We start from the raw sequence: 22,329 nt of genomic DNA, 5'->3' as shown, positions 1-22,329 counted from the left end.
ATCTATTATATATGTTAGTGGACCATTTCAACCAAAAGTTTAAGCTAATGGTTGAGGCCCAGGAATATGTTTTATACTCTATCACTCTCCCTCACATGAAAGGCCCTTTAAGCTTGAAATGTGGATGCAACACAGGCCCACCCATACCTGGTGCGAATTAATTCCACTTTGAAGGAGGGGCGGATGAGATTCGAACCCGTGACCTTTGTGTCACGCTGGCTCTGATACCATGTTAGTTAGGGGTGAGCATGGGACGGGTACCCGTACCGTTAACACTATCGGTTCGGGTACCCGATAACCAATAACACTAAAAATGATATCCATTACCCGAACCAATAAGTTCGGGTACCCGGATTTTCGGTTCGGTTATCGGGTACCCAATATGATATCCAATAAAAAAATTTAGACTTTATAATATAGTTATTATGATATCATTCAACACTAATTAGCAATAACACCACATGATCATGACCAAATTACTAATAATTACTAATCATTTAAATTATGAAGTGATTACGAAGTAAAATAATCGTTTAGATTTTGAATAAATAGATTTAAGTACGAAAAAAAAAGAAAAAATTGCTTATCGGAACGGATCGGGTAACCGTTAATTTTAAAATGATACCCGATAACCGTACCCGATAACAAATTATCGGATCGGGTACCCGAACCGTTATGGTTATCGGAACGGGTACCCTAATTTTCGGTTCGGTTACGGTTTGGATTTTTGGGTTTTCGGTTTTTCGGATAATTTTGCTCAGCCCTAATGTTAGTGGACCATTTCAACCAAAAGCTTAAGCTAATGGTTGAGGCCCAGGAATATGTTTTATATTTTATACTCTATCAATATAATTATGTGCATATAATAAATCCCATAGTGTCTTGGCCTTCCTCTGATCTACAAGGTTTAATTTTATTTTCTAGTCATGTTAGCATATTTAGGCCCTGTTCTTTTCACCTTAATTTTGCTGAACTGAAATTATTTTTAATGAACTGAAATTATTTTTGCTAAACTTAAATTATTTTTACTGAACTGAAATTATTTTTGCTGAACTGAAATTATTTTTACTGATTTTCTATTATAATTCTTCTTTAAGAAAACTGAATTTTACTGAATTGGACTTATTTTTTACTGAACTAAAATTAATTTTACTGAACTGAAATTAATTATATTGAACTGAACTTATTTTTACTGAACTGAAATTATTTATACTTAATATTATTTTTTTTAAGGTGAATAGAACAGGGCCTTAATCATTTATTTTTTAAATTGGAGAATAAGAAAGAAAATGGTAAGTAGTACTGTACTTGTGAATTGAAATGGACAAAATTAGAAGGGAATCGCCAATAAATATCAGAGAAACTCCTAAACAATGTTTTAAAAATAAACCAAGGAAAGAACTTATAATCATGATTCTGCCGCTTGATCAAACCTATGCTTGGGAATTCCTCCATAGTGACCAAGAAAACTAAAGATTATATATATTTGGAATTAACATACAAATATGAAGAATTGTAGCATGTTAGCGCTAAACAACCTCTACTGAGACAATGTAGATGGTGGAGATTCATTAAAAATTATAAAAATTAAATATGATGTTTTGTTCAGAGACGGGGCTACAAATGCTAACAATGACAATAGCCGGTGTAACTTTGTAAATTAGGGCCTATATCTTTGTATTTAAGATATGTGAGTTTTTTTTTTTTAACAACACACTTAACTAAATCATCAATTCTATGAAGAAATTGAAGATTAAATCAAATTATCAATAAATTTTTACTAAAAAAAAAACAAACAAAAAAACAAAAAACAAAAAACTTTTATAAAACGAAATATTAGATTTTGAGACTCTTTTAAGCGATTGTCCACCCTGCACTAATCATCCTTATTTTTATCCATTACTGAGTTTTTAAAGTTCATGTGGTCTATTTGATTAATTTAATCACTAGCAATAACATGATGATGATTGTATAGCATAATAAAACAAATATTGTTGGATGTTGGTATATGAATTAAACCAATTGAAGAACCTACATAAAGGAAATGAATTTAGGTCACGACAACACACAAAAACCCTAGCATTCCACCATCTTGAAAATCGAGGTCAGTAATTAATTGACTTTGAATGTGTTGGCTATGTCAGCCTAATAGACTATCGAAATTAGATGACATGTGCTAACATCAACATGATGTCATATTCATTTAATTGTTTTTGTTGAATAGTCATATACTATTATTTTGATTGTTTGATAACCATCATACTATAGAGAAAATGATAAATCCATCCATTAATGGATAATAACTTAATCGACAAGTGACAACTGACAAATTGGCAATTTAGTTGAGTTATTGTTGTGATGAAGTGGTATAAGATCTTTTACTTTGTTTCTTCTTCTCTTCGTCTAAATTTACCAGTTACTATAATTTAATTAATTCAAAATATAATTTATTTTTAATAATAATCCCAATATAGTTGATTTGTTCAACATAATCTCAACTTTATATGAATTACTTTTTCAGTTTTCTTATACTTGCAAAGTTGCAGTACACTTATTTTACACCTTATTTGAGGAAGTGTAGAAAAGGTAAACGAACAAGTTAAAGTTGTAGAATTTAAATCGTTCCAACTTCTTATAGGTTTTTTTTTTTTTTTTTTTTTTGAAATAACAACTTCTTATAGGTGGTAAACCTTTATTTCAATTAATTTGTTCATTTATTCATTCAAGAGCAAAAATTTGTTCATTTATTCATTCAAGAGCAAAAATTTGTTCATTTATTCATTCAAGAGCAAAAATTTGTTCATTTACTTATGCTACCATCTTCCTTAAATTGCCAAAATAAGGTGTTATAAATAAATAAATAAAATTGGAGGAAATATATTGAAACGATCCAGTCTACTAGGAGTGTCTAAGCTTCTAATGCATTGTTAGCAAAACATTTATTTACACTTACTTCCTAATTGTGGATGCCAACTATCTTACTCGTAGTTGGTTCAAGTCCAGGGGAAGTATTGGAATCCTATTACATCATTGCTCTTTGGTTCTCACTACACTAAAATGTCGGCATCCTAATTGAGTAAACACAGGTGGGAAATGTTAAAGAAAAGATGGTATCATTGGTATGTTCCGAAATTGGTGGTTGCTAGAGCAAGATGTTGTGGCTCATTGGTTGTGCAGACAAAGAGGTCGCTGTACATGGCAGAGGAAATCAAAGGTGATATGAAATCCCTATTAGTTGAGAATTGTTGTCAAATAATTAATATTATGAGCAAATTACGCTAAGTTGAGATTATTAATGTCAATTTTACTTTATATACTTTCAACGTGAATTTTATATTCAAACAGGAGTACTCCGATTCCAGAATAATAGAATATGGCATTTGTTAGATCCACAAAAGTTACTCCAGTTCTTAAGTAATGGTATATTGGTATGAGCAGAGAAGCAGCAAAATATTAAAAGGGTTGTAAATGTTCGGCAAGAGTCTGAAGACTTGTGTTATCCATTTTACACCTGTGGATTGTTGCTTAGTTAGAGTCTTACAGAATGACAGTCAGAAATTACAATGTAAGAAAATCTGAAATTTACATTGAGAATAGGGTACAATCAAGATGACGTTTTCCCAAGAGGAAACACGGTCTATAACATCACGCAACCTATACAACACAATTTATTACCAAAAGATCAAAGATTGGGTAATATGTGCCTGCAAAGTTGCCACACACAGCAATAATAAGCTTATTATACAGCTACATCGACGTTAAGACCACCACCTCCTGCCTTCTAGCACTGACAATCTGCATTCAAATCACTAGGTCAATATTGGCTTCAACTTGAGCAAGGATATTGTAAACTTAAGTAACAACAAATAAACCTGTGTTTCAAGCAATTATATCTCCTACCAATACAATTTTTATTTTTACTTTTTTTTGGTGTGGGGTGGGGGTGGGGGTGGGGGTGGGGGGTGTTACAAGATGATATTCAAGAATAGGTGGAACACGCTCTAATTCAGGGACAATCCTGACGAAGAACAAGAACAGTGTTATCAGAATTGACGCAATACCACTATACAGCTTACAGTACACATAGTAGTAGTACTAGACAACTCATACAACAATAGACCCACATGATATTTTAGAAAAACAACTCAACATATTCACATCTCTGGTCTGAATTAGTTTTACCTTTTTGTGATTGTCCTCAATGAATTAATTTTCTTCACCATCAATGAAGCAAGAACAAAGCAACTCAACTATCTAGGCAAGCAAGGAGGACAATACTAAGGCTATAAGCTATGCAGGAGAAGGCAGATGATTCAAAGGGTTAGTGGGATTGTATTTTACTGTTAAATCCAAAAACCAAGGTAAGCAATATGAAAGGGATAGTACAATTTGCAAATTTTTCTAGTAACCTAAAGAATGCATGAAACGAAGACCTAATCAGCAACTCTTCTCTTCATAGGTTTACTTTTTAAAAAAATAAATACCAGAAGGAACCTTCACAGCTGCATATGCTCACTGATAAAAATTGAAAGATTATATTGGCAACATGCATGTGATTGATCTAACATCCTCTGGCATCTACACTATCCTCCTCCTTCCACTAGCCACCAGTTCCCACGACAAACTACTATCCCAGTACCACAGGTTGGGATCAACACATAAACATTGATTTCTGGTTATGGTTTGCAACCTTTTTCATGAGACATTTTCCAAAAATCTCTCACTTACTAAACTCACCAATCACTTTGATAAATGCAATTCCTCTCCAACAACATAGCTCTCTCCTCAACTTTATAAAAATCAGCAAAGCTCATTGATAACAGACCATAATATCCACTTGCCTTGAGGTAATATAGCAAAGTTATCTTCATCCTTATGCAAGGAATAATTGATCACAAATTAAAAAGATTTGATGCTGATGAAATGCAATCTCCCAACTTGTGCAAATTTTTTACTGATGCTAATTTTCTGATCTCACAATAACTTTCAGAGCTAAACCTTTCTGAAATTTTCTATACTTCAATAGTTTGTTAAGGTAACAGTAATAATTCTTTTGCTGCAGATTTGAAATTTAGATTTAACACTTACAAGCATTTTAGTCAAGGAAAGTCCCTGGCAAGTGGCAACGGCACCATTTGACAAGAGTGCAATTTCTTATTATGGTCATATGGTCATTGAATGAAACCACTCTCAATCAAGACCTATCTTTTTGTCTCTAAGCCTTTGCTTTATTGACACTTTGTGGGGTAGCGTTTATGAGTTGGAAGGTTATGTATTGAGGTGAGGTTTCACTATCACGATGGAGATGCAAAAAGGAGAGAAATTCAAGGGTGAGCCTTTTGTAGGTTAAGGCATGAAGCTCAAGCCATTTGGGCATTTTGGTTTGGAAGAATAATTATCTCAGATCGTTCTATACCCCCAAGGCTTCGGCTATCCCATAATTAAAAATCTCGGTTGGCGTAATTCTCTTTCTACTTATCCTTTGATAATTAGCCGAGCATTCCAAGTTATTTAAAGAAATACCTATGGTGTCCACTTGTGGGGTGTTGATAGGAGTGGACGAGTGTGGGTCCTAAGGTTGGAGGAAGAGGTACTTCTTGGTTGGTTCCTTCTAGACATGATTAAGCAATTTCAATTTCAGCAAACTGCCATACAAACACCACAAAGATTATGTAATCACAACCCAAGCAAGGCTCACAACAATCTTCCACAACCCAACACAACCACTACAACAATCAAGTTCACAAGTCCATCCTGAAAAATCCTCCCACATACCACATTTTTACTCCCAAAGAGAGTAGCTAGCAACAATTTCCTTCAATCTACTTCAACAATTCATCAATTTAAACTGCATATAAAAAACCTCAATTGTCTACAAACCCTAACTTCAAAATTGAATTGAGGGTTCCTTTGAAGATTGATTTTCAAGCAAATTGGGTTTAGTATGAGCAACAAGCAAGCATCAAGGAAGCTAGGAAAGTACATTTGTGGATAAACCACCCACGGTATAAATTTTCCTACTCTCAACCTTGCTACTATTTTCATAGATGCCTCTTGCTGAATTATTAATGAAGAAGTTAATTTATTGTTGAATTAATGTTGACATTGATGATGTTATGGTTGTGAAATGATATTGTGAATTTTGATAGGTCGTTGTAAAATTGAGTTAAATTAGTGAATTTTGATAGGTTGTAGTTGTAAAAATGTAATGGTTCAAATGTCAGAACCCAATAAAATTAGTAATACCGCCAGTTAAAGCAAATACCACTCATTATTGCCGCTAATCCACATACTATGTCATCTTTCTCTTAGAGGTTGGAGCCTTCAACTCCCTGCCCTTAGTAATTGGTTATTACTTGGCAGAATTAATTGAAACCTTCTTTACTACTGGTTCGTGGGTGGTTCTGATTTCAGGTTTTAGGCATGGATTGTGTCTTTATTCAGTCAAAAGCTCACTTACCCACACTGATAAAAAGGACAGTGAAGATGTAATCAGATTTGTAATGGAAACTAAAGAATCAATTACTAATTTTTCTGTGCTCCAAAACCTTGAACGAAATAAAGGATATTTGGCTATTTGCATAAAGTTGAAAGTGCACCGGCCAAACACACGTGATTAATTTTTTTGTGCCTTGTTCTACCCTGGAGAATGTTCTCCAGGGACTTTTGCTCACTAGTATTATAATCCAGTACAAATAATGTCAAAGCTCTCTGCAGATGAGCTTCAACTTTTTATATACTAGCTGAAGTAACAGAAGCTAGTAGAATTAGATCCAAACAATACTGAAATACTAAGAGTGCAATAGGGAAGAAAATTAAGAATAATGATGGCAAAAAGAGGAGTTATAATATTATGTTTAGGTTCACAACAAAAAATAACAAAATAGCAGCAAGGTGTGATAATGCGTGAGCCCAAATTAATTGAGAGTTGCACCGTTAAAAATAATCCAAGTTCACGTTATATGGTCCAATCTGAAGCCATCAAGGAATAGCTGAGGATTGACAATTTCAAAATATAATTTAGCTTCTGAATCTTCTTTTACCAGCTCGAGTGGCACAAACGTCCACAAATATTTAGGAGGACCTTTTTTAAAGTACCACTCTACCATCTGTACAAAGTATCTCTTGCACTACCAATTCATATTGCACTATCATAATGATAGAGACACATAGTAATAAGTTATAACTGAAACTAAATAGCACATAAAAAAACAAAGACATAGGATAGGTGACAAAAAATGGCAATAACTTACAATATAAATATGAAAACTCAACAAAACAAGTTAACAGCTGAAAGATAATTTGTAAAAACTAAAAAACAATAAGTGGTCTTAAACCAAGACACAAACTAAGGACCTTAGCCTCAGAGTTCGTCATTTCTTGGATGGTTAATATGTTTATACTTCAATCTTAATTCATAATCAAACATGTACTTCTAGTTGGTGAATATGTTCAGAATTTTTCCTGGTAGATTTGGATAAGATACTAGAAAAAGGGACTAAAAAAGGGAGCTTAAGGATTTTCAACATAGTTTTGCACATAGTCTTGCACAAGGTAAGAATAATTTAAATTCACACCCTCACATCCACCCGGCAAATCTATTGATACAAGGGAGGGACGCTAACCTGTTTAAAGTGCCATCTCTGCTTGCAATGCCTCGAGCTCTTCCTCTTCAGCAGTTTTCTTCTGAGGTGTAGGGCGTACAGGTTGTTTTCCATCTGAAACATACACCGGTGCAGCAGGAGCAGTTGTAGCTGGCTGTAGAAGTTGCTCCTCCAATTCAGCACCTTCTAGCTCTTCAAGCTCGGCTTCTAATTCATCCTTCAAGAATGGGGGACGGGGTGAAAAGAGAAAAATTTGATGTCAAGAGTCAAGACAGTGCCATTAAAATTCTCATTAAAAAAAGATAGGATAAATTAAAGATTGTACCTCATCAAAATCAGCTGCAGCACCAATTGGAGCAGAGAGAGCTTCCTGTATTTGTTTTAAGTTCTCTGTCTGCTCATTAATCTCATCCATAGTTTGATCCACATTATCAATGTTTCTGGGAAAAAAAATTGAGAAATATTAGGGTAGAATTCTATTAATCACCTAAGTTCAAACGCATATCATGCTCTCTCCTTTAAATTATTCACAAACTTTCACATCTTATTAAAATGTGTGTACATTGTATAATTAGTTAAAAGTATATTACTCTCTATAACAATAAAATTCTCCAAGCCACAGACATTACCAATATTATTTTATAAGGAATTTTACGCATTTTAAGCATGCCCCTTACTACTTATCCCAAGTAAGCGGTAAGCCAAATCCTGAAACAAGTTCTCAAAAGAGCAAAGAGTAATACTTCCATCATTTTTTAATCGCAACGTTTGAAATTTAACACTATTCAGTATTCACACACACTCCCCTTGATCGTGTATTGTGATTAAAGCCATGGAAAAAAAATAGTCATATGGGATCATGTTAGATTTATCCCGAAATGAACTTTTATATTATCAGCTATTTATAATTTTACTACAACATAACCTAAGATATTTAAATTATAAATTGTGCATTGGCAAGCGTGAATTCCAAACGTTGCGAATGAAAAATAAAAAAAATGGAGGAAGTACATAATAGTAAAATGAATAAATAATAAAAGAACTAAGATGGCCAAAAAAAATTGGTTCAATAGAGTGGGTTTGTCATCTGTGCCTTTAAATGATAATTTATACTTTCAAATTACGATAACACTATCAAATTTTACTAGTCTAGATAAGCTGGTATCAAAAACTTGAATGAACAATCTACAACATACTTTACCCAGTGCTGATAATTTGTAATAAAGCTTCTTGGGGTCGAAAATATGAGTGGCTAGACCTTAATATTGTGGGTTATGAACCAGGGTTTTAGCACTAAGAAACACATCCAATCCACATTTAAAAGTAGACCCACGTTAACTCGACAGCAAATTTAAGGGAATACTTACGTTGCCTTTTGCATGGCCTTCATAGCAGAGGCACCAGACCTTAATGCATCAACAGTCTCTGTTGTTGCTTTGGCCCCTTCAAGCAATATCATCTGCAAGCCAACAGAAGCGACAAGAAGAAAACAAAGAAGTAATAAATATACCTTTCCCACTAAAATAATATAATTATAAACCAGACGCACCCAAACAAGGGAGAAAAGGAAGTGATAAACCCAGGACGCCTCAATGCAATGCACAAATAAAAGTACACTACTGTTAAACAGCTACATCACAGATTTATTTCATTAAAGAGGAAAAAAAGGCATAGACACTACTGAACTATGTCACATGTACTGAAGTCAATTGAGCAACCTGATCATGAATTCGTAGCTGCATATTTCCAAGCTGTTCTACTTGTTGTTCATATAGCCTCTTCCTCTTCAGACATGTTATAGCAGCTTCACACAAAAAACAGAAACGGGATCAGCACACTGTATATTTCAAGGAAAACAATAAGTTTTTTTTTAAAAAAGGATTGAAAGTTAATGAAAGGATATGAGCTAGAACTCCAAAATCACCTAGACATGGCAGACTAGCAGTATGATGGCAGACTGGCAGTATGGCCAGTAGTCCAGTACCATTCTAAAAAACATGTATATAAAGACATTCTTAATGCAAACTCAAACATTAGGATGTTGGAGGGAAACCCAACCCAATTCCTAGATTTCAACTACACTACAGGCATCGCAGAACAGGCTAGTACATTGATACTACATAAATTAAAAACTAAAATTAAAAAAGGGTAATGATATATGTAGCCCTTAGCGCTAAATATAAGCATTAAATATACTTCCTAAAATGGAATTAAGTAGAGAATTTATGACAAAATCACACGCAGTTCAGTGTAATTAATGTTAATTTATCCTCGGTATTTTTTTTTAGCTTCTTTTGGGGCTATGTTTATCATTTTCCTTACAAAAAATGGGAAAAGATCCAAGTCAACTAAGGAGGCATTTGGTTTTGAGTTCAGAAAAGGGAAAGGCAATAAATTACCCTAATTCCCTTTTACGTTGTTTGTTCGTCCAATTTAACCATCTATCATACCAAACGAACCGAACCCCTAAACCACCCCCAGTGACAATCCCACCACCGTAATCCATCCTATCCGACCCGAATCCACAACCCAACCACCCGAAACCAAACTCCAACCATCTAAACCACCTCACTACCACCAAAAAAATTCAACACCATCAAACTCCATCTACATCCTTCCAAAAACTCCAACCCTAAAAATAATTTTTTTAAAAAAAAAAAAAAATGGGAAGACCACCTTTTTATATTATTAAATATGGTATTGTGTGGTCAAATTCGACCATGATAACTCCAGATCTGAAGTTTTCATGTTTGAATTTGACCTTATAATCTTTTAAAGTAGCCCTTTAGATGAGATAATAAATAAGTGAGAGGAAGGTGTTAGCGGTGACGTGGGGGCAGCGGCAAGAAGAGGTTGGTAACAGCAGGAAGAGGGTCATGGCAGTGGCTGCGGAAAGGGGGGTAAAGGTGGCGATGGTAGGAAAGGATCAGCAATGATTCATAAGTATGAGAGTAATTGGTGGAGCGCAGATGAGAAGAGGAAGGTTTGTACGTAGCTAAATATAACCCAAACAGCACATTACATGTTAAATTAAAGGGTATCACTTTCCTTTCACCCTCCATCCCTTTCTTAATTCCATTCCTTTTACGCTGTGCGAACCAAATGCCCCCTACATTTGACACACATCTATAATGAACTATATATGTATAAATTATTTAAGTTGGAAGAGTATGGCAACAAATCATGGAAGTATAGAAAATGATCAATATAGATTATACAATATCACGCAAAATAGCACCAAAATCTAAAATATACCGCGTTTATTCTTTGCTCTAGTGAATTCCTTAGCCTTTTCTACCTCAGCAGCAGCCTTTTTCATAAGCACCTGCTCCTTTTTCTCCAACATTTCAAGAGTCTGCACATCACAAAAAATTGTATAAACCCTATAAGTACAATGAAACAAGAACATATTTTATTTAAGAATACCACCATGTAGATATGTAGTAAATTACTCGTAGAAAATTTTTAAATGACCAATATAATAAATTAATAACAATTGTCAGATAATAATGACATTCTCTTGTGCCAACATATCCTTAATATACATCTATTTCTCAGGGCAGACAACTTACAAGGATAAAGGCTAACAACAGGAAATAAATTAACTTTAAAAATCAAGCACCCAAACTGACCAAAAGATAATATGTGCTGATTAAGGTGCACTAAAATCAGTTGTAATTAAGTGGTGAAAGGATTTTGAATAGGTTCTTTTGCCTTTTTCAGTAATGACTTCGAGCACTCTCTCAAGCATGATTTAATACTAGCCAAAATTCATAACATTTTCCACAATAAGTTGAACACCAATTTTTTATTTTCGCACAGTTTGACCCTTGACAAATCAGTTAGCGGGTCTTTCAAAATTCAAACTATAAACCTATAATTATATTTGGTCACTTTCCCCTCAATCATTTACTTTATCCACACATTCATTTCAAAGCTTGCTGTAAGTTGATGTAGGAGATAGGCCCTTTTACATACTAGGCTAACTGACTGCTGTATTTTTTATTTTTTCACGCACTAATAATATTTTCCAATTGTTGCGTTTAAGTTAAAAGCAAAGTAAGCTAAACAGATTATCCAATCACAAACAGAATAAACCGATCAACTAAATAAGCAGTTGCAAGAATATTGGGTACAAATTAGGTTAGGCAAAGTGTGACCCAAATGTAATAATTACTCGAAATGAATTCCTAATTGCTAAACCCTACCTCTCACAGTCATTATGGGTTAGTAACATACTCTCTTCTCCTTCTCCTTCTCATTCCCCTTCCCCTTCCCCTTCCCCTTCCTCTTCCCCTTCCCCTGCATGTATATAATATCTCTTTGTCTCTCATTTCAGTTATTTCTTTCCTTAGCCTGAGCATCATCTTATTAAAATCTCACTAACCCCAGTTCATGTAACTGGAAGAGAAAATTTGGCAAAAATGAACCACCCAAAGGGAAACTCTGTTAAAGTAGCTTCAATAACTAGAGTACTAGACACAATGTGGCCCAGGGTGCCGAATTGTTGTATGACTATACCTCTTTCCTTCCTCTAGACCAAATGTTTGTTGGGTAATGGGTACATATACACCTAGTTTTGGCCTAACTCAACATTTAATTATACTCCATCATTCATTAGAATCAAAGGTCTCAATATTCTATACCTAATTTCAGAAGTACATATCGGAAACCATAGAAAAATGATTATGGAATCAATTGTGAATAAAATTATATGGGCTAACAAATTAAACCTTCCTATTCACATGATTATCAGGCATATTAGTAAACCCAAAATAGCAAGACAGTGATACATTAAGATGGCATTGAAGTGTTTCTGAAAAACCACACCTAGGTACTCAAAAGGTATTTGGCCAAATGCTTTGAAGGAAACTAATGTTTATCTGCTGGCATTAGAACTCTAATTATACCATTGGGCATCACCAAGACAACAATTCAATGGGTGATGGCTGACAATTGAATCTTTTTTTAAAGTTCCAGATTTGTCTTACTAGAGCAGCTCATTAACTTCATCACTGCATGACTATCTTGAGAAAAAGCTATTTGCATAATTGTCAAGTTGTTTAGAATAATTTGTTAAATATAATTGTAAGTGGTACATGCATAGCAGGCCATATCAGTATATTACTAAGACTTCAGAACAGGGTCAAGAAATTTTAGATTAGTAAAGGTATTTAACATGTTTATACCTCTGGAGCATTTCAATAACCAAAATTAGCAACTTAAGTGATGCAGTAGCATCCATGGATCCCTTTAGTTCAATCTGGCATATGAACTGAATTCCAGATGGTGGCATTTAGCTCTGAAACAAGTATTTTAAAAGGCTAATATAAGCTTATGATGTAGCTTAGGTGCATTGAGAATTAATCATGGCCTAAGAGAATGCATTGGAGCTTAATGAGGTTACTTTGAAGGCAACAAGTAAATTGAAAGTGAGAATGACAGGAATGCCAGTGCTTGGTTGTTACTCCCTTCGAATTTAAATAAGTGAAGTGTTTCTCTTGTGCACGTATGCCAATGCAAAAATTTGACTGATAATATCTTTATTTATCAATGAGTAAAAATAATAACTGAATAACAATGAACTATTCATTGAGACGATTTCAACAAATACCCACAAAGACTATATTTCTTATGTATAAATCACAAACATTAGTCAAAGAGAATTAGATGAATAGTGCAAAAGGTCCAAACTTTTAACTTTTTTAAATATAGGAGTAGTTAATGAGTCAATTTTGGACAGCAATATCTTCTTCATTACAATCATTTCACAGAGATTCCACTTGGAGATAAAAGTAGAGTTCGTCAGAAGCTTATATCTGACTTCAAACAAACAAGATATGACAGTTTGAAATTGAGCTGCTGAAACTGCCAGCACAAATGGCCAACCCTCAATACATTCTTCCCTTATTATGTGTAATGGAATGGGTCAACAACAAAGTCAACGAAGTCAAGAAGCCAAGGCAACCACCACTTTTGGTGTACTCAAGGCGCGCAAAACAGGGACAGCAGGGGTCAAGGGTGGTCAGAGACAATGAGCATCATAACAAAGCTAATTAAGAGAGTTCAAGGAAAGAAAGCAAGCTGCTATAACAATGTCATTAGATGGTGTTCCCATTCTTAGCTTAGTAAATCACATGTAGCCTTTAAGCTTGAGTATATGTAAGGTAGTAAGTCCAATTAGAAGAGTATCCAGAAATTTGAGAGTCAACATTAGAGAGTTGTAGCCTAAAGCTACTATGAGATTCATAACGTCAAGTTATGTTTATCCTTTGTAATTCAATCTTCAATCAATCAAGTACTCAAGCATTCAACTTTTAGTTACATTCTCTTGTTCGTATTTCCTTGTCCGAAATTAATACATAACAACTTGGTATCAGAGCGGTGGTCCTGGGCCGCCGTCACCGGAAACCACCACTTTCCAGTCAAAAAAAAAAAAAAAAAAGGAGACTAACACCTCGCAGAGGATGGAGGCCATGGAGGGAGCACTAGCCGATGTGAAAACCTAAGTGGCGACGATCGTGGAGAAGTTGCAAGTGCCCGAAGACAACTTATCACGAGCTATGACGATTATCGTAAAGGCGGCTATGGAGGAGGAACGACAGAAAATCGCGGAGGAACGGAAGAAGACAGAGGAGGCGGTAACGGCCGCTGTCGAAAAAATGGAGGGTCGTTTGGATCGCTTCCGCGTTACCATGGATACCCAAGCCGCAATTGATTGGCTGGAGAAGACGAAGAGGGACTACCAGCAACAGCAACCACCTCTTCCGCCTCCCGAAATGCCTGTATCGGAGAAAACAGCCCACCACTTGAGCTTGAGGGAGTGGCCACACCTGCTGGAGGGGGCGACCATTTGATGACCCTGGGTGGCATCCGCCTAATAACGGTGGGTAGTGCGGAGGAGGCTGGCGCGGTGGCGATGGGAGCCGCGGTGGCGGAGGCCACTGGAAGCACCGCAAATTGGAGATGCCCCTCTTCGACGACAATTGGACGGCGAGAGCGGAGATGTATTTTGAGTTTTATAAGTTAACGGAGAGAGAGAAGATGGAGGCGGCAGTGGTCGCGATAGACAGAGCCGCCTTAAAATGGTTCAATGGGAGCAGAAACGACATTCGTTCTACGGGTAGCCGGATCTCAAACAAAGAACCTTGAATTAGTTCCGTCCCTCTCACTCGGGGACACTCCATGAACAATGGCTTGCCGTTTCACAAGAAGGGGGATCGGTGGTGGAATATCGTCGGCGATTCATTGAGTTGGCCGCGCCGCTAGAGGATGTGCCGGAAAGTACCATGCTGGGTAGTTAATCCACGGGCGAAATTTGAGTTGAGGTTACTCAATCCTCCAAATCTTGAAAGAGCCATGGAAATGGCAGGGAGGATAGAGGAGAAAAATCGAGTTCAACAAGGAAAGAAGCCAGTGGATATTTGGAGGGGAGGACAAACAATTGGGCCTACAAACTCTGCCGACCCAAAGCAATGCATCCATGAACAAGGGTGGCCTCATAGCCTCCTCAGCCAGCACAGCAACGGGCACGGGCCGCCCAGAACATGGCCCAAGGCCTCGGAGTCCCAAGGGTCTGTGAACATGGGCCGAACCACACCAGGCCCAAGTCAAGGTCCCACCGGAGGAACGAGGCGGTTAACCGAATTTGAGCTAGTGGAAAGGAGAGCGAAGGGGTTGTGTTTCAAGTGTGACGAAAGGTGGGGAGTAGGACACCGTTGCAAGAGAAAGGAGCTTAGTGTGTTAATTGTAGCGGAGGGTGAAGTCGAGTTGGAGGTGGAAGCGCCCGAGCCCGAAAGTGATACACCGAGGAAACCAAGGAATGTCTTTATGTTCGGTGATAGGAATACATAACCCCAAGACAATGAAGCTAAGAGGAGTGGTAAAAGGGCAAGATGTGGTAGTCATGATCGACCCGGGGGCTACACACAATTTTCTAGCCATCTCGGTGGTGGAACAAGCGGCCATTCCCATCACTCAAGGAGGGGAGTTTACGGTTTCTCTAGGTAATGGAGATACCATTCGAGGAAGTGGGGTATGTAAGGGAGTTAAGGTTGAGTTAAAGGGTGGAATCACCATCACCGAAGATTTTTTCCCACTCACCTTAGGAAGTGCCGAGGTGATTTTGGGGGTTCAATGGCTCGAGAAGTTAGGAGCGGTGGTGACTAATTGGCGAACGCACGTGATGAAGTTCACTATAGGAGGTGTGCCGGTGACCCTTAACGGAGATCCTACTCTTGAAAGGACTCAAGTTTCGTTAAAAGCCATGGTGAGGGTGTTAAAGAAAGAGAAGCAAGGGGTTTGGGTTGAATTCAGCAATGTTAAGTCCAAAGAATTGGGCCCAATTTCCAGCAGCCCACATCCTTGTTTGGTGAAAGTTCTGGACCAGTTTCACAAAGTATTCAACATGCCAAGTAGGCTTCCACGGTTTCACCTAAGAGGGGCCATGAACATTCTAATGTTCTTAAAGATGGGGCCGACCCAATAAGTGTAAGACCCTATAGGTATACTGAAATTCAGAATGATGAGATTGAAAAACTCATCCAAGTGATGCTCGAAACCGGGATCATCAAACCTTCTTCGAGTCCCTTCTCGAGTCCGGTCTTGCTTGTTAAGAAAAAAGACGATTCGTGGATATTTTGCGTGAACTACCGAGCTCTTAACAATGAGACCGTCCCAGATAAATATCCCATTCCGGTGATCGACGAGCTACTAGATGAGTTACATGGGGCTACGATTTTTTCTAAGTAGGACTTGAAGTCCGGGTATTGTCAAATTCGGGTCTGACCAAGCAACACTCACAAAATGGTTTTCCGGACACACGAAGGATACTACGAGTTCCTTGTGATGCCCTTCGGCCTCACAAATGCACCGGCTACCTTTCAATCGCTTATGAATGACGTCTTTCGGCCCTACTTAAGGAAGTTCGTTTTGGTCTTTTGCGACGACATCTTGGTGTATAGCAAGGAGTTAGAAGAGCATACGGGTCACTTAAGATTGGTATTACAAAAGTTGGAGGAAAATCAATTATACGCCAATTTTAAGAAATGTGAATTCTGGAAAAGTGAGGTAGCTTATTTGGGTCATGTAATTTCCAAACAAGGAGTTGCCATGGATGAGGATAAGGTTCGGGCCATAATGGAGTGGAGCGTCCCTAAAAATCTCCGGGAACTTGGAGGGTTCCTAGGGCTTACCGGCTATTATCGTAAATTCGTCAAACATTACACCCAAATAGCAGGTCCTCTCACGGCTCAATTAAAAAAGGACAGTTATGGGTGGTCAGAGGCGGCGACCACGGCGTTCCAGAATCTGAACATTGCCATGACCACAGCCCTTGTCCTGGCCGTACCCAACTTCAGTGAGGGTTTTGTGGTGGAAACCGATGCCTCCGGCTTCGGGCTAGGGGCGGTGATGATGCAGCGCGACCATCCGATTGCTTACTACATCAAACTCCTAGGTGTCCGAGCTCGGAGTAAGTCAATTTATGAAAAAGAGTTGATGGCCATCTCGTTGGCGGTGGCAAAGTGGCGCCACTACCTATTGGGGTGGTCGTTCGTGGTTCGTACGGACCAGTAGAGCCTCAAATATTTGATCGAGCAAAGAGAAGTCAGTGGGGATTATCAAAGATGGTTGCGGAAATTGGTGGGATTTGATTTTGTCATCCAGTATAAACCAAGGTCAGCCAATAAGGTGGCCGACGCTCTGTCTCGCAAAGATGAAGCAGTGGTTGGTCGTTCGTGGTTCGTACGGACTAGTAGAACCTCAAATATTTGATCGAGCAAAGAGAAGTCAGTGGGGATTATCAAAGATGGTTGCGAAAATTGGTGGGATTTGATTTTGTCATCCAGTATAAACCAGGGTCAGCCAATAAGGTGGCCGATGCTCTGTCTCGCAAAGATGAAGCACTTTCAGGGAAATCGTCGGGGAAGAAGAAAGAAGATGTGAAATTGGAGTTTGGGGCTTTAGTCCAAACTTGTTTTGTGGACTGGCTGAATTGGAAGGAGAATTAGAGAGGGATGTTGGGTTGGGCCACATCGTGTTGGGCCTGAAAGAAAGAAAAGAAGGGCCTAAGGGTTTTCATATTGAAGGCAACAGACTCTTTTATAAGAATCATGTTGTTTTGCCTAACACTTCCAAATATATTCCTTAACTTTTGCAGGAATATCATAGCTCACCCATTGGAGGACACGAAGGTGAAGTGAAGACATACCTCCGGCTTGCCACCGATTGGTTCTGGGCCGGAATGAGGAAGGACGTGGGAAAAATTGTTCGGGAATGTGACGTTTGTCAGCGAAGCAAGATAATTACTAAGAGTCCGTTCCAGCCACTTCCGATTCCCGAGGCCGTGTGGGAGGACATTTCAATGGATTTTGTGGAGGGTTTTCCTTTGTCCCGGGGAGTAGACTCGGTGCTAGTGGTGGTAGATCGCATGTCGAAATACGCCCACTTCATTAGGCTTAAGCACCCTTTCAACGCTCTCAAGGATGCCTTTGTCCGAGAAATTGTCCATTTACATGGTTTTCTGGCCTCCATAATTTCTAACCGCGATCGAGTCTTCATGAGTATCTTTTGGCGCGAGCTCTTCCGGCTACAAGGGACACACCTTCGACGGAGTACGGCCTATCACCCCCAAACCGACGGCCAAACGGAGATAGTGAACAAGAGCCTTGAGACTTAGCTCCGATGTTTCATTGCGGAACAACCTAAGGGGTGGGCTCGTTGGTTACCGTGGGCAGAATATTCCTACAACACATCACCCCACACTTCGACAAAGATGACCCCATTCAAGGTCGTTTATGGTCGTGACCCACCGAAGCTATGGCGATTGGGGGGAGTCATGAAAGGGATGGAATTTTGGAGGAATTGCGAATGAATTTGAATCGTGCTCAACAAGTGATGAAGATAAATGTTGATAGACAGAGGAGGGAAGACAAGTTCGAGGCCGGAGAGAGGGTTTTAATCAAGCTACAACCTTATCGGCAAAAGTCTCTAGCAAGGAGGCCTTTCAAAAAATTGGCTGCAAGATTTTATGGCCCCTTTGAAGTGATTGAACAAATTGGCAGGGTCGCTTATAAATTGAAGTTGCCAGCACATTGCAGGATACACCCTGTTTTCCATATATCGCAACTTAAGAGAGCCCTTGGCAGCACTCCGAGTCAACCCACCATCCCTAAGCAACTATCACCTGATTTGGAGTTAATGGTGGAACCGGAGGAACTCCTCGATGTGGGCACAGTACGGAAGGAGTCTATGTTCGTGCTCGAAGTATTGCTTATTTGGAAGGGGTTAACCGATTATGAGGCTACATGGGGAGGAGTTCGAAGCCGTCAATCTGCGTTTTCTTACCTTCCACCTTAAGGACAAGGTGAAACTCAAAGGGGGGAGTGATGTAATGGAATGGGTCAACAACGAAGTCAACGAAGTCAAGAAGCCAAGTCAACCACCACTTTTGGTGTACTCAAGGCGCACGAAATAGGGACAGCAGGGGTCAAGGGTGGTCAGAGACAATGGGCATCGGGACAAAGCTAATTAAGAAAGTTCAAGGAAAATAAGCAAGCTGCTTTAACAATGTCATTAGATGGTGTTCCCATTCTTAGCTTAGTAAATCACATGTAGCCTTTAAGCTTGAGTATAAGTAAGGTAGTAAGTCCAATTAGAAGAGTATCCAGAAATTTAAGAGTCAACATTACAGAGTTGTAGCCTAAAGTTACTATAAGATTCATAACCTCAAGTTATGTTTATCCTTTGTAATTCAATCTTCAATCAATCAAGTACTCAAGCATTCAACCTTTAATTACATTCTCTTGTTCGTATTTCCTTGTCCGAAATTAATACATAACATTATGTCACCTCTCCTCTTTCACCTCAACCATTTCAAATTTAACTATTCCACCCTCCTTTCATTTTATCGTCGACACTATTCATCAGCAAACAGCGGTGTCCAGAGATCTCTCCGGTCATGAAATTTACTCAGGTTAAGCTGCTTACACTTAAACTTCCCTTAGAGTATGCTTGGGAAAATTACTACTCAAAATAGCAAGGAAGCAGAAGTTACTACTAAGTAGCAATCTCTTAATAAAAAGGCCTTTCTAGCTGTCTCTTTTATTTCTGTCAATTTAAGCTAAAACCTATTTCCTAGTGTAAATAAAAGGTTCCCTTCACACTTTAACACACACCAAGCCCAATAAATAGACTGCCGAGCAACAAGGGAAACATAGTTTGCTTCTGTAAGATTTAGATTTAGATATCAATCAAATGTATAATCCCGCACCAAAAAGTTTCTTTTAAGGATCAACTCCTGACTAATCATTATCCAAATTTCAGATTGAGGTGCAAAATCATCAGATGTAAACTTCCTCTTTCATTGTCAAACACCATTGCCTCTAACTAATGCTTGTCTCTACATTTCCACCATTTGCGGCTCATGCCATATTCTCACCAAGACCTAAAACACAACTCCACCATAATCTGATTTGTGGTTCATGCAATAATCGGTTCCTAGTGTAACACAAAGGGTTAAGCATAGACTAGAAAGTGGTGTGATTTTGTTTCATGATGACAAAGGTGCATAACTAATTTTCATTTCCAGACCTTTGAGTGAAAAATCTAATTATTTGACAGTTTGACACAGATAAGCAAATAACATCTCTTGTTGTTTTTTCCCTAAGACATTGCAAAGCAAACAACTTATTAGGAGTTATTACCTTAAATCCACCCCACTTTCTGTAATTAATTTGACTGGGTGTTGAAATAAAAGTGAGAATTAGTTACCTCATTCACAAAATTATTTACAAAAACTTGTACATCAAATTGGTTTGTAAACTCATAATTGTTGCTCAACTTTATAAGTTCCTAAGAATTAAACCAAAACAGAAATTCCCATCGAAACAGTCTACGTTCCTCTAACCGCCCCACGCCTTGTTAATCCAGAGAATGAATCAACTCCACTTACAATACAACTCACAGAAGTACAATATCTCAGGACAATCCACTCAACGCTCGAATCAATAAAAACATGACGCCCGATTGCAACAAACAATTTCTGCTAACAGAAAACTTGTTGACTCATTCACATCCTCAAAAAATGAACAAAAAGTAGTAATAAAACTGAACACACTTGATATTAATCCAATAAAAGTATCATATATTTCAGCGGTAAAATACCAAAATCAAACACCCATCTCATCAATCAACAGAAGAAAAACAATGAAAAGATTCAGCAATAGCAAGCGATCGAAATTTAAAAAAAAAAAAAAAAATTGCATAAATGAAATTAATTAATTAAACAAAAACAAAAAAAAATCATAAGAACAAACCTCACTCAATTTATCCAAAGTAGCAACAGCACTCGTTGTACCCTCCTTGGGTTTGCCGAAAATCCTCGTAAACATGATTAATTAATGGGGTTCGATCCCTAAAAAACCAATGAAGAAAACCCAGAAAAAGGAGAACTAGATTTAAAGCGGGAGGAAACCGCGTAAATTGGGAAAATGGGGTTTGATGAGAAAAAATTGATTGATTTGATCAATTATGCAAATTTCTCTGATAATATGAATCTTGAAATGGTAGCAAAATATATTTTTCAGAGAAGCTTTGAGAGGAATTTCAATGGAGGAAAGTGGTATAATTTGGGGTATTGGTTGGCTAAACAAAGCTAAAAGCAAACTATGAGAGTATTTAAGAGAAGGGAGTTTTATTTTTCTTTTTCATTATTCATTCATTGTCAATTTGTCATCGCTCGGCGTAAAAGAACAAAACGAAGCAAATGAGAAATTTCTAAAACTAGACTAGATAGTAGATACTACGGTCCATTTTACTAGTAAATTTGAGGGTGATTGGGAGGACGAGGCAAAACTTTTAAGGGGTGAATTAGAAAAAGTAGGAGTATGTAATTAGGAGAGTAAAATTGGAGAGGATTGTTGTGGTCCTTTTTTTGACTTTTTGGACCTATTGTACTTTTGTGAATTAGTGGGAAATTCCCACCCTTATTTCCTAGCAGGGAGTGGGAAATTTTGTTCCCATTTTGTTTCCCTCCTAAATTTTCCCCAAATTTCAGACTTTTTACCAAGTTCCCCCAAAATTCAAATTTAACAATTCAATTCAAACGAAATGCCCTATATAAAAGCAGGGCATCCCTTCCAATTCCCCATTTCAAAAGATCAATTTCAAGGGAATTGGGGAGGGGGGAGGATAAATTCAAGTACGATTACATCAGAAATTACTTTAGTAAATCTAAAATACAGGCAGCCCTATCAAATTACAACTATCTAAATCTAGATAAGTTAAACCCTAATTCCTAAAGATGTGTTAGTAGATGCAGCTCCATTAATTACAGGAATAGGCTCCGTTGAAGACCGTCCAAAAACCACCAGCCGCCACTTCATCACCAAAAAAACAATCCTGAAAAATAAAAAAGGGAAGGGACTCATGGCAAAGTTCATAGATGAACTTATGGATGAGTTTATTCAACCGCAGCAGCTCATGGAAGATGAATTGAACGAAAAACAATTCATCAATGAAGAGTATCAATGGTCGCCAGATTCAGATCAGGAACAAGACCAACAACATGAAGATTATGATGTAGATGGATATGATGCAGATGATGATGCAAACCAAGAAGAGCTACAGCACTATGTCAGAGCAAGCAGAAAGATGACAATAGAACAGAAAAGAGCAATTGTTGATGAGATTATGTTGCACATGGAGGGGGACTCACTGCCAAGAG

General features: G+C 37.7%; 1 protein-coding gene across 1 annotated transcript; it reads right to left on the bottom strand.

The window, feature by feature from the left end:
• Positions 1-3,431: 3,431 nt before the first annotated feature.
• Positions 3,432-21,348, bottom strand: LOC110737424 (vacuolar protein sorting-associated protein 32 homolog 2-like). The gene is made up of 7 exons (XM_021917788.1): positions 20,921-21,348; positions 10,860-10,959; positions 9,323-9,408; positions 8,972-9,063; positions 7,930-8,044; positions 7,626-7,821; positions 3,432-3,795 (listed from the first exon to the last, which is right to left on the bottom strand). Exons 1-6 carry the CDS (start codon positions 20,993-20,995, stop codon positions 7,630-7,632), a joined length of 660 nt encoding a protein of 219 aa, XP_021773480.1. The 5' UTR covers positions 20,996-21,348; the 3' UTR covers positions 3,432-3,795; positions 7,626-7,629.
• Between the last annotated feature and the right edge of the window lie 981 nt (positions 21,349-22,329).

This window comes from Chenopodium quinoa, unplaced genomic scaffold (genome assembly GCF_001683475.1).
Source record: "Chenopodium quinoa cultivar QQ74 unplaced genomic scaffold, ASM168347v1, whole genome shotgun sequence".
Classification (NCBI taxonomy): domain Eukaryota; kingdom Viridiplantae; phylum Streptophyta; class Magnoliopsida; order Caryophyllales; family Amaranthaceae; genus Chenopodium; species Chenopodium quinoa.
The sequence above is the reverse complement of the archived record's forward strand: the minus strand, read 5'-3'. Positions and strand labels throughout refer to the sequence as shown.